The sequence below is a fragment of the Olea europaea genome, chromosome 7 (assembly GCF_002742605.1).
Source record: "Olea europaea var. sylvestris chromosome 7, O_europaea_v1, whole genome shotgun sequence".
Taxonomy (NCBI): domain Eukaryota; kingdom Viridiplantae; phylum Streptophyta; class Magnoliopsida; order Lamiales; family Oleaceae; genus Olea; species Olea europaea.
In genome coordinates, this window is record NC_036243.1 from 7,483,371 (window position 1) to 7,495,829 (window position 12,459).

General features: G+C 34.2%; 2 protein-coding genes across 14 annotated transcripts; one reads left to right on the top strand and one right to left on the bottom strand.

The window, feature by feature from the left end:
* Window positions 1-4,441: 4,441 nt before the first annotated feature.
* LOC111396854 (calcineurin B-like protein 3) lies at window positions 4,442-9,263 on the top strand. Of its 13 annotated transcripts, none has more exons than XM_023023414.1 (10): window positions 4,442-4,499; window positions 5,227-5,309; window positions 5,387-5,535; window positions 5,942-6,024; window positions 6,167-6,226; window positions 6,608-6,719; window positions 6,829-6,881; window positions 7,793-7,873; window positions 8,000-8,194; window positions 8,352-8,444. In XM_023023414.1, exons 3-9 carry the CDS (start codon window positions 5,418-5,420, stop codon window positions 8,171-8,173), a joined length of 681 nt encoding a protein of 226 aa, XP_022879182.1. In that variant the 5' UTR covers window positions 4,442-4,499; window positions 5,227-5,309; window positions 5,387-5,417; the 3' UTR covers window positions 8,174-8,194; window positions 8,352-8,444. The 13 variants fall into 13 exon arrangements, with proteins under 13 accessions (XP_022879182.1, XP_022879190.1, XP_022879178.1 ...); XM_023023422.1 differs by having other exon boundaries at window positions 6,611-6,719; XM_023023410.1 differs by lacking the exon at window positions 4,442-4,499 and adding an exon at window positions 4,508-4,656 and having other exon boundaries at window positions 5,215-5,309.
* A 970-nt stretch (window positions 9,264-10,233) lies between these two features.
* On the bottom strand, window positions 10,234-12,453 carry LOC111396856 (heat shock cognate protein 80-like). Its single transcript, XM_023023424.1, has 2 exons — window positions 12,330-12,453; window positions 10,234-12,238 (listed from the first exon to the last, which is right to left on the bottom strand). Exons 1-2 carry the CDS (start codon window positions 12,340-12,342, stop codon window positions 10,404-10,406), a joined length of 1,848 nt encoding a protein of 615 aa, XP_022879192.1. The 5' UTR covers window positions 12,343-12,453; the 3' UTR covers window positions 10,234-10,403.
* Between the last annotated feature and the right edge of the window lie 6 nt (window positions 12,454-12,459).

Consider the following 12,459-nt stretch of genomic DNA (forward strand, 5'->3'; position numbering starts at 1 on the left):
AATACATGCTTAAAATTAAATATTAATTTTGACTTAAATTAAAACTTACTTTTATAGTTGAACTAAACATGGGCTAAATGTTTCAATCAACTAAAGTGTTTCAGGATGAAATAACTAAAGTGTTACATTCGGCTTTCGACATTTAATTTAAATAAGCAAATTCTGAGTTTTTTTTTTTTCCTTTGCATCTTGTTGGATATTTTGATAGAAAAGAAATTATTTCGTCTCGAAATCTCAATAATATTCATTCTTTAAAGTGCTTCTTTCGTTCATTCGGAGATACTTGTTTCGCATTTGGCCAATTGACATATTTGAAAACAATATTTTTCTTCTTATTTCTTCGTTCAAATTCGAAGTGTCGTCTTAGCATATTTCTCTATTATTTCTAGATTCAAACGAAATCACGGATAAAACAGATTCATAGGTTTGTGCTCTCTCCATGTTGCATTAAATTTGCAAGTCGAGGGATAATTGGATTGTGAAATTTTTTAATCGTGTTTAAGAAATCAACTGAAAAATGGTGAATTGTGTTCTGAAGAAATTTGGTTACTGAGTTATTTTATGGTCCTTTATCTAGAAGACAGACTAAAATTTTTATTTAGAACAATACATAGAGATAACAAGTGCATTCTTTGTATGTTTCTCACTGTGTCGTTTTTAAGCACGTGTACATACATATGCCAGTATCGTTTTGTCTCAATGTAAATCGACATATTAAAATACTTCTATTTGATCCTTACTTGATCCGAATGGTTACATATAGGGTTGGACAAATCTCCCAAATCGAACCGAACCCAACAGTTTTTGTCAAATTAAATACCTGAACCGATATATGAATTAAGAACCGACGGGTACGGTTCGATTCTCGGTTCTAGACTAAGAATCGAATCTTTCTAAATTTTTTTTATATTGAATAAATCAAATTATTTTCATTTTAATTTTTTTAAACAAATTAACAATTTCTAAATCCAAATTTTTGGCCCAATAATTTGTTTCATTTCTAATTTTTTAATTTTTTGTCCAATTACTCATTTTATTGTTTCATTTCTTAGCTCAACAAAGATCAAACCCACTAAATAACACTAAATACCTATACTAAAGTGTATAACGCTGTCTTGACTCTCGCACTCACTCTCGCAACCTCGCTAACATTCCAAAATCCATACAATCGCCGGTCGAGACTGTGGCGTCCAATCGAAGCTTTGACCGTAGAAATCATTTGAACAGGGTAGTCTACTAGTTTGTGACATTCCAAAATCATTGAATGTGTCATTAGTTGTATTTATATAATGTTGTTATAAATGTTAAAAAATTTAATTATAGTACGGAATCGAACCCGAACGATTCCATAATTATATTTGGACCCGACGATTCCATTTACTAGATACCCGAAAATTTTGGTTCGATTCGATTCTCTTTAGAATCGAACCAACCCGTGCCCACCTCTAGTTACGTAACCAACATATTGAACAATATGAAATGACATTGCTTTTAGCTGCTTCCTTTTTTAAGCAAAAAAAGAGTACCTTATATTCTATTAGCTTATTTTCAATTGCAGATTCCAAAAGTGTGCCACATAACGAGCTCAAACAGTTACATGTCAATCGTCAACCATTACCTTTGCCCCTATACAAGGTATTGTATGATTTATTCGTAGTGTAGCATATCCTTTGTCCTTTGTAGTCAATTTTCATAATTATGTTTTTATTTAAATAAATCATTTTTATTAAAAAATGCAAGATTTACAATTGAACCATCAAACTTCTTGTACACAAAAATGTACACCAAGCACATTTTCAGTGGGATCGGGTTTTTTGTCGTGATGATTGTGATGCCGGTGACAATAGTCTCGTGGAACGTGGATGATGGGAGATGAGAAAATTGTTTTTAAATTAACATAGTTCCTTTTATTATTTTGTAATCTTAAATTGAAACTTTTCCATTGGGTATACGGAGGACTTTTGGATGTTCTAAAAATATGGACTCCATACTGTAAACAATATTAACAAAAAATGAGGTAAAATGTTATCTTATCTTTCATCCGGTCCTTTATAATGCTGCTAAGTATCAAATGTGTGACTAATTAATAGTGGGTACTAACATTTGATAATTAGTTAAAAGGAATTTGCCCACAAAAAAAGTATATGTGTTTGTTGGTTCTCGAATAAAATAAAGTATTCTTGCACCATTAGTGTTATAATACCAATTTAGGCGACGATACGTAATAGGCTCGTTGAAAAATAGAATTAAGCAACTCATTTAATTGTACATATCATTTAATGTCAATTAGACTGATTTTTTTAACACCAATGATGCTAAATGGGATTACTCTTTCTTATAATAAAGCCTCCAACTCAACAAATATCCAATAGATAACGATGAGGGAACATTGTTAATGCAATTTCTTAAACATGTCTAATTGAAGGAATATAATAATAATAATTTACATGGGAAGAAAAGAGTATTGAGTTCTTGTATAATAGATTTCTCAGTCGAGTATTACTTTTATATCAAAATGACTTTTACTCACCTTGTCATTGGTTATGTTGAATAAATTTAACATTAATTTGTATGTCTTTATAACGATTAAGTAAAAAAGGGTAGTCAAGTACCTATATTTTGTTCTCCACATGGTAGATTTTGTTGTCTACGCTAACAAAGAAGATTAGAGTACTTAAATGGATTGAAATTCTCGTCAACTCTGTCGAGATTGCCTATACGAATGCGACTGGTAACATTTGAAAATTTCAAAAAATAAAAAATAAATAAAAGACATTATATGTAAAATGGAAAGTCATTGAACATTTAACTTTCTTATCTAAAAGTATCATTCCCCTATAATTTCCAAGTAGAAAAATTCTTAACCCAACCATGTTTTAGATCTATGCACTCAAAGAATAAGCCAAAGATTGGTTTCTCTGATTCCTCTATGTCCAAGACATCTTTGAGCGACAATAATTTTCGTGATCTCATTGTCAGATATGTATCGAGTATATTATTTAAAAAAATAATTAAATTATCTAAGACGATTGAGTGGTAAAGAGTGTGAAGTTTATATGGGAGGTCGACAGTTAGAATTACAATTGATGATTGGAAGTCATTTTATTAAATTATGATTTGAAATGTGAGATTCTTGGACTATATATATTTCTCTTTGTCTAGAAAAAATAAAACACGCTGAAAAATTATTATTCAACTTCTATAATTTCTAAAAATCTTGTTTCTAGTATTATTTTGATTTAAAAGATATTTTTCTAGAGGTATTGAGAGTTTTGAAAATCGCTTGTAATTGTTGCACAAGTTAATCGATCATTATATACTAAGAATAATTATCCAAAAAGGCCACAACAGTAAACGACGGACAATTTCATTTTAAAACATCGTACTATCATGAGTCTCGAACAATACGTTTTCTATTATGCACATTATTATTTTGCAATAGTTTCTACAACTAATTTTTCTCTTATATTTATATCCATTAAGTGGTCGTTAAAAGCTAAAAAGTGAAAAAGAACTTACAATCATTTTTTCCTTACTCTATAATGCCTCTTTAAATAAGAGTAATTCATTTCCAATGTAGGATGAATACTGAACCCCTCCCTCGACTTACCACCACGTGATCTCCATTTCTTCTTTAAGTCGTGCTATTCAATCCACGACAATCACGATTTGCGCTTGTATTTTCATCGAATGGTCTTTGCTGATAACACTATCATAAATAAAAATTTTGGAACTATTTCTTTTTTAATTATTGTATTATTTTCGAACGGGAGAATAAAAATGGAAAATTAATTTTTTATTATTTTTATATGAGAGAGGGTAAAAGGGTCTATGTCAAAGTAGAATATGGATGGGGCTCGTAAATAATGATGTGTCGACAACGTACATCTCTACCGCATCATGCTGCTAACTAATCAAATGAAAACGTATTGATTATATATACAATTACCAATATGAATAATGATACTTGAAGTCCATTCCCGACGATTACTAAGGCCCTGTTTTCTTTACCGTTTTCGGGCCGTTTTCTGTTTTCGATTTTTCAAAACGGTGAAAACGTATTCTCTTTCCCGTTTTCGAAAACGAATTTTCGAAAACGATAAAAAAATTTGTGAAGAAAACACAAAACGACTTTTTTGTCGTTTTGGGTGTTTTCAGTGTAAAATTTGAAAAAACTGAAAACGCGGGAAACACCTTTTTTTTTCGGACGTAGTGTGGTGATTCTCAAAATTTAAAAAAAAAATTAAAAATTATATATATATATATATTTGTTTTTAAGGCGATCTTGTGGTGATTCTCAAAATTTCAAAAAAAAAATTTTATTTTTTTTGTTTTGAGAAATTAACAAAAAGAACGCATTTTCAATAGTTTCAAAGCAAACACTCAAAACACAAAATTCAAAATGAATTCAAAACTCAAAACACAAAATCGAAACACAAAGAGAACACCTCCAAGAGTCGCAGTCAACATAAAGAATTAAAATATTCGTCTGCTCCAATGTATTGTGCTCACTCTCTTTCAAAGTTCATTAATTAAAAATAGCAAATATCAACTCTTCTCGCTTTAATTATCAGATTTTGATTACGAATAGGTTAGAGTTTAGACCCTTTTCTTTCACAAGATTTTATGCTGAACAACCATATTGAAAATCCAGAGGTTGTAAGGATTTATTTCTTATATTTTTTGTATCCCTTTCTTTTACAAGATGTGATCTTTTTTATTATGCTCACTGGGTCTTTTTATCATTATCGTCATCAAAATTATCGAAGTTGAAACAATTTTTTGTTTTTTGGTTGCTTTGGCTTGTAAGTTGTTGATACGATTTAATCTGAGCATAGCGTAGGAGTGAACTTGAAGAGTTAAATTTAGGATTATACTGAAATTAAATCTGTTCAAGTTATAAGATTGTGTGATATCAAATCTTGCAATCATATGCTGATTTTACTTCTTTCTGTTTGCGCCCATTTTTCTGAGAATAGATTTTGTAAAAAGTGATTTTTTTCTTCTTTTTTTGGGGAAAAATGTGTGTTTAAGTACGGGAAAAAAAATTGGATTTACTAGCAAAATTATTTTATTGGGTGAATATGGGTTGAAATTTTTTAGAGAATGGGGCTTATGATTAAACAGTTGAAAGGAAATTAATACGGACCAATCAATTGATAAAAAATTATGATTCTAAAATTTTCTGTGATGGTTTCATATAATTTTATATAGATTGGTTCTCAGGTATAGGATTTTTGGAATTCCAGCTTGCATCAATTCCTGGTAGTTTACTGTCTTGATTACAAGAAGCAGAGAATGGTCAAAAGGTTGCTTTTATTTCTTCCTATCAGTATTTACTCTTTTCCAATAGTAGATTGGCTTAAAGAAGATGTTACTTGAACAGATATGTAGAGTGTTGATGTATACAAAATACCATGTTGCAGTGCTTAGCGGGTATCGAGCATTTGTGTGCTTCCCTTATTCATTGTTGTGAACCTGGTAACCAATCGAGCAGTTTCGAGGATCCTGAAATTCTTGCGAGAGAGACTGTTTGTATGCTATTGCCTCCACTTTCTTTGTAATTGTTTGAAGTTTTATTGAGATTATTTGCACGTGAAAGAACTAGTGTCTAGTGATGTTCCATATAATTTTGACAAAATTTAAGTATCTTATGAGAATAGACTGCCATCCAGTATAACTTAATAGTCTGTCTACCGTCCATGATTTTCAATATTACATAAAAGGCTGGCTCATGTTCAAGATTTCTAATATTACAAAGTAGTTGACTGTCATCCAGGATTTCTTATATTGCCGCAATGCTTCCAATTATGTTTGTGCAATCCGAGTTATAATCAGATCTTACAAGTCCTGCACATCTATTTCTTGGTTTTGTGTTACTATGTATCTTCTGTGGTGATTTGAGGAATTTGGTTTTCATGTAATGATATTTTGGATGCAGTTAGCGTAAGTGAAATTGAAGCACTTTATGAGCTATTTAAGAAGATAAGTAGTGCTGTGATCGATGATGGTCTGATCAATAAGGTTCATAAATCTCCTGCAGTGATGACTTCTGCATGAATTTCCTCTGTGATTTGCCTTTTTTCTCTTCATTTTGGTGTGTTGTTGTTACCCTTTTGAAAAACCTCTATGATGTTAAATGACATCTGTCAATACCATGTTGCAGGAAGAGTTTCAACTAGCATTATTCAAGACAAATAAAAAAGAGAGTTTGTTTGCTGATCGGGTACTCTTACTTTTATCAACTCTCATGGTTTATTAACCTTTCTAGCATTTAGTTTTTATAGAAAATTAACGTGTAAATAATTTCGTTATAGTTTTTAATTGTATGTCACCAAGAAATCAGTGCTTCTGTCACACAATCCGATTGGTATACGCCACAAAATGAATCCAACGTTGCCCTTATAGCTAAACAAATACTTACGCTTGGAGGCGTACACGTATATGCATGTGTGCATGTTGCATTTTGTTATATATATAATATATTATAGGAGCATGGTACGGTATACCTTGAGATTATTCTGTTTTTTCATTCTTTGCTCCATACTTATGTTTAATGTTTAGAATGGCTTCAAAAGGTTTATTTTCTGCTTTCATACTACTAAAGCAGGTGTTTGATTTGTTCGATACAAAACACAATGGAATACTTGGTTTCGAGGAATTTGCTCGTGCACTTTCTGTATTCCATCCAAATGCTCCTATTGATGATAAGATTGAGTGTACGTTGAATGCATTACACGATACTCTAGTAATTGAAAATCATTTTTATATTGACGCCCTTAAATTACAGATTTCCCTTTTTATTTTAATTTTCCTCTACCATTGCAGTTTCTTTTCAATTGTATGATCTCAAGCAACAAGGTTTCATAGAGAGGCAAGAGGTAATATTTAATAATTTTTGTTTCTTAGTAAGTTATTGGATACCTAACTTTGTCAAGCCTTGATACCAGAATCAGAAAAACAAGCTCTTGAATGTTTATCTTCCAGTTCAACAATTTGTGTACAGAATTTTCATGATTGTTCTCTTTCACCAGCTAAAAAATTTTAAGCCTATGTTTGGCTAATGTTTATAAATTGTTTAGAATCAGTCAAATCACTTTTAGACCCACAATCACTACTCACTTATCCACCAATCTTTTCTATATATTTATAATTATAAACCGTTATAAAAACTTCCCATACGAGCTTTAACTTTCTGTATAATATATGAAAGCTTGTATTAAATCAGATTATATGAAGAAATTGAATGAGAGGAGCTAAAGGACGCGAACCTTTTCATTTTATGTTCAAAGTGGATTGTTGCATCCTCTTCAGTAACTGATAGCTAATTCTGTTACTTATCAGAATCCTTTGAGGGAGAGCTCTTTTACATGGATCCACGGGATTTTGATTTTTTGATGGATCTAATTTTCTTCGAGCATGTTTGGGTGGGATTATAAACTCTCACATCCCCCCCCCCCCCCCCCCCCCCCCCCCAAAAGTAAATTTAGCTATGCTCGTAAGCCAACCCAGAAATTCGCGTTACAATTTAGTAACTTCTGTACCATTATTTTTGGGGACAGCAAACTTTTTACGTAACTTCTGGTTGATGTGTGACATTTCCCAGAATCATTATCTTTCTGTTGTATAATATATATGCCCTGAATCCCTGGTCCATATAGCTAATTGTGTATACAACTGAGAGACTACTGATGCTAATAATTCTTTATTGTCTTAAATATTTGACCTTGTATTCTTTGCAAGTCTTACATTTCTTATTGAGATGTTTAATATCTGGCTTCTAACTATGTAGGTGAAGCAAATGGTAGTTGCCACTCTTGCTGAATCTGGTATGAACCTGTCTGATGACGTCATCGAGAGCATAATTGACAAGGTGGTTCATTAATCTAATTTAGTAACCTATGTCCTGTAATTTCATTTGTATCATTCCCTTTCACAATTTTTTCCCCCATTTAGAGAAGGGAGTGTAGAGTTATTTTAAAATTCAATGTCCTTATAGATTGCAATTCACCTGAGTAACCCCATCCTAGGCTCATGTGGCAAGAAAGATGAATTAGTAAATTCAATCCCCCCAAAAAGATGTATGATCCTCCAAGTTTGGCTTCCATGTAATGACATTTCGAGGATGATAAGTCATCTAGGTGTAGAAAATGCAAATGGACAATATCAATAATGCCACGTTAAGATAGCTCAGGTGACTTTTTGATCAGTCTATTTTCCTATTTATATTTATTTACTACAGAAACTGGGGTATGGAGTTTTTGCATAAGTTCAAGATCCTTCCCATTCCCTTTATGAAGATAATGCATATGCAAGAAATACTAATGATAATGTTTACGTTATATGTCAAGACTTTTGAAGAAGCTGATACAAAGCATGATGGGAAGATCGATAAAGAAGAATGGAGAAGTTTAGTCTTGCGACATCCATCGTTATTGAAAAATATGACCCTTCAATATCTCAAGTACGTACAAGAGTCAGCATTCACACATTTCTATTGGATATTAGTTGAGAAACATAGTGTTTTTTTTTCACCACTGTTGCCTTATAATTAGTTGAATAATGTCTTGAAGCATCTGAGTTGTTTAAATCTGACTGCATTCCTCAATCTGCCCCCCTACCCCATAATAAGAGAGAAAATTTGCTGTATTCTAATATTTTATATACATTATTGCATGCAACTCAGAAAAGATATTTATTATGTGCACTGAATAGCATTATTATCTAAAACAGAAGGTATTTGATGTTCATTCATTTGCATTTTTGTGGTGGGGGGTGTTTGACCTAAAATTTGCACATCACTCATTTTCTGCACCTGTAGCATGAGCGGTGTTGGGAAAATTTTAAGTTAAAATAACAGCTCTAACACTCCCAAATCTTGTACCAGTCACTGTTATAAGTCTCAACTCTTCAAGAGTTGCATACTAAATATTCCGCACTTTGATAGAGTTAGATTCATTATCTTCTCCTCCTTATTTGAAACAGGGATATCACCACTACATTCCCGAGCTTTGTTTTTCACTCAACAGTTGCGGATACCTAGTTCCCGGCTGTGTTTAAGTTTGTTGTTGTTTTGTATAAGGTTAGCTTGGTTTTTTAATTATTTTCTCATCCAAAAATGCTGTCATTTTGTGTGTTGTTAGTCGGATAGATTTACATTGCAGAACTTTTGCTGTTTTTTGGAATGTTATTAATACTTCGTGTTATGTTATCCGTTATTTAAGTACATTGTTTTCCAATGGAAGTTGTCTATGTTGATATGAGCTTTGAAGTGTGCTTGCTTTTATACTTCTGCTGTTAGAAAACTCAAAACCGTAACAATCATCAGTTGTTGAAATTATTTCTCACCACTCACCAGTGGAGGCCTTTTATCCAACCTTCATGCCCAACTCTTAACACTGTTAACTTTTTGTCCATTTTAGCCATAATTGAGGTGGGTTTTTAGAAGGAATTGTGGGGTTAACCAAAGGCGGTAAAGCAATTGGCCCATTCCAAAACTTTGCATGTTGATTTTACTGTGGACACATCAAATTCAGTACAATAGACATATCATGAAGGTTCATTTTAGTCGATTGATCATTCCAAGAATGTTTTGGTGACATGCCTTGTTGAACTCAGACGTCGAGCTGGTAAGCCAGGATCTACTCTTATGAAAGCAGTTGATCGAACAATCATGACTGGCTTCTATAAGGATGCGATCAACTATTGGACTATGGGACAATCTAAAAGGTTGAGGAGAGTTTTCCGTACCATATTTGGGAAAACCAACCGAATCACCATCTATTTGTGTTCAATCATGTGACTTGTACAATAAATTTGACAATGTGTGAGTTGGCAGGCATTATGCTCATTGATTTGAAAAACTATTTTTGAATTCAATGGTTATGATCTTTTTACACTATACACATTGTCAACCTCATTGTACAAATAGTTGCCTCTATCTTGCAACATTTTGTGTTCCAAGGCCAGTTGTGTCGACTCAGAATTCAATTGCCAAAAAGTAAAGAATTCGATGCTCTATTAACTTAGCCAGTTTATCCATATTGTGATGGGCGGACAGGGAAAGGTATGTGAGCGTAGAATTGAAATTAATACGTCGGAAAATTCAGTGCGACGTTAATCATTCTAAATCTACACTGCTATTTGGTGAAATTTAAAATCGGATTTTTAATAAAAAAAAATTGATGAAATGTATGATACAAACCCATAAAATATCCAACCTAACAAGTGGAATTAGTTATGCGAGAATCGAACAAATTATATATTAACTGTAATGGAACCAGTTACAAAACAGTAAACATTCAACGAAGGAACCAACCCATGTCTGGAAAAGCATTCAAAAACAGATTACATAACATTGCTCCATCTAAAATTAATAACTTGAAAAATCAAAATGACAGAGCTTAATCGACTTCTTCCATCTTGGAACCCTCAGCATCAGCATCTGCTTCCTCCAAAGCTGGCATGTCAGCATCAGCCTCACCAGCATCGTCATCAATGCTCAAACCCAGTTTGAGCATTCTGTGAATCCTGTTGCCAAAGGTGTTGGGCTCCTCAAGGCTGAACCCGGAAGTAAGCAGAGATGTCTCAAACAGCAAAAGAACCAAATCCTTAACAGACTTGTCATTCTTGTCAGAATCAGCCCTCTTCCTAAGCTCTTCCATGATGGAGTTCTCAGGGTTGATTTCCATGGTCTTCTTGCTCGACATGTAACCCGACATGCTGGAGTCCCTCAGAGCCTGTGCCTTCATAATTCTTTCCATGTTAGCTGTCCATCCATATTCTCCAGTCACCAAACAGCAAGGTGAGTCAACAACACGGTCAGAGACAACAACTTTCTCAACTTTGTCCCCAAGAACATCCTTAATCACCTTACAGAGACCCTCAAACTTTTGCTTCAATTCTTCCTTCATTTTCTTCTCATCCTCACTCTCATCTAGCTTGAGACCTTCCTTGGTTGCAGAAACGAGCTTCTTGCCCTCAAATTCCTTCAACTGACCAACAGCATACTCATCGATAGCATCAACCATGTAGAGGACTTCATAGCCCTTCTTCTTCAGCTTCTCGAGGAAGGGAGAATTCTCAACAGCTTTCTTACTCTCACCAGTGATGTAGTAGATGTCATTCTGCCCTTCCTTCATCCTAGTTACATAATCCTTCAAGCTGGTCAGCTCATCACCACTCTTGGTGGAGTGATATCTGAGCAATTCAGCAATCTTAGTCTTGTTCTGGGAATCCTCATGTATACCCAGCTTGAGGTTCTTGGAGAACGCCTCGTAGAACTTGTTGTAATCTTCTTTGTTCTCCGCAATCTCAAAGAAGAGCTCAATGCACTTCTTGACCAAATTCTTGCGGATGACCTTCAAAATCTTGTTCTGTTGCAACGTCTCGCGGGAGATGTTGAGGGGCAAGTCCTCAGAGTCCACAATACCCTTCACAAAGCTCAAATACTCCGGGATCAACTCCTCACAGTTATCCATGATAAAAACACGTCGAACATAAAGCTTAATGTTGTTGGGCTTCTTCTTGGTGTCAAAGAGATCAAATGGTGCTCTCTTAGGAACAAAGAGAACCGCCTTGAACTCAAGCTGACCCTCAACTGAAAAGTGTTTCACAGCCAAGTGCTCCTCCCAGTCGTTGGTGAGGCTCTTATAGAAAGCAGAATATTCCTCCTTTGTAATCTCCTCAGGCTTCCTCATCCAGATGGGTTTCTGCTTGTTCACCAAATCCCACTCATGAGACACTTCTTTGATTGTCTTCTTTTTCTTTTCAGCCTTCTCCTTCTCTTCATCAACTTCCTCGACCTTTCCTTCCTCATCTTTCTTGTCTTCCTCGTCCTCATCATCAGATATTTCCTTCTCCGTGGTCTTCTCAACCCAGAGGGAGATAGGGTAGCTAATGAACTCAGAGTGCTTCTTGATCAAATCCTTCAATCTGCGCTCCTCAAGGTATTCAAGCTGGTCTTCTTTCAGAAAGAGAGTAATCTTGGTGCCCCTGCCAAGGCTCTCACCAGTAGTGTCTCTAGTAATGGTGAATGAACCACCTGCTTGGGACTCCCACACATACTGCTCATCATCATTGTGCTTTGTGGTGACCACAACCTTCTCAGCAACCAAGTAAGCTGAATAGAAACCAACACCAAACTGTCCAATCATACTGACATCAGCACCAGCAGCAAGAGCTTCCATAAATTCCTTGGTTCCAGACCTTGCAATGGTACCAAGATTGTTCACCAAATCTGAAATTCCCAACAAAACCAATTTAGATGGCCCTGTAACATAAAAATAATGAAATGATATGAAAAATACTTCAATTAGAGCTATACTCACCAGCCTTGGTCATTCCAATACCACTATCAATGATAGACAGACTATTATTGGTCTTGTCAGGGATAATGTGAATGAAAAGCTCTGGTTGAGCATCCAGCTTGCTCTTGTCAGTCAAACTTTCAAAACGGAT

What these genes read in the sequence shown, in the direction of transcription:
- LOC111396854 (XM_023023414.1), top strand. Translation starts at nt 5,418, where the DNA reads ATGTTGCAGTGCTTAGCGGGTATCGAGCATTTGTGTGCTTCCCTTATT. An exon ending in AGAGTTTGTTTGCTGATCGG is followed by an intron (nt 6,227 to 6,607) that starts GTACTCTTACTT and finishes ATACTACTAAAG; the next exon opens with CAGGTGTTTGATTTGTTCGA. An exon ending in TATTGATGATAAGATTGAGT is followed by an intron (nt 6,720 to 6,828) that starts GTACGTTGAATG and finishes CTACCATTGCAG; the next exon opens with TTTCTTTTCAATTGTATGAT.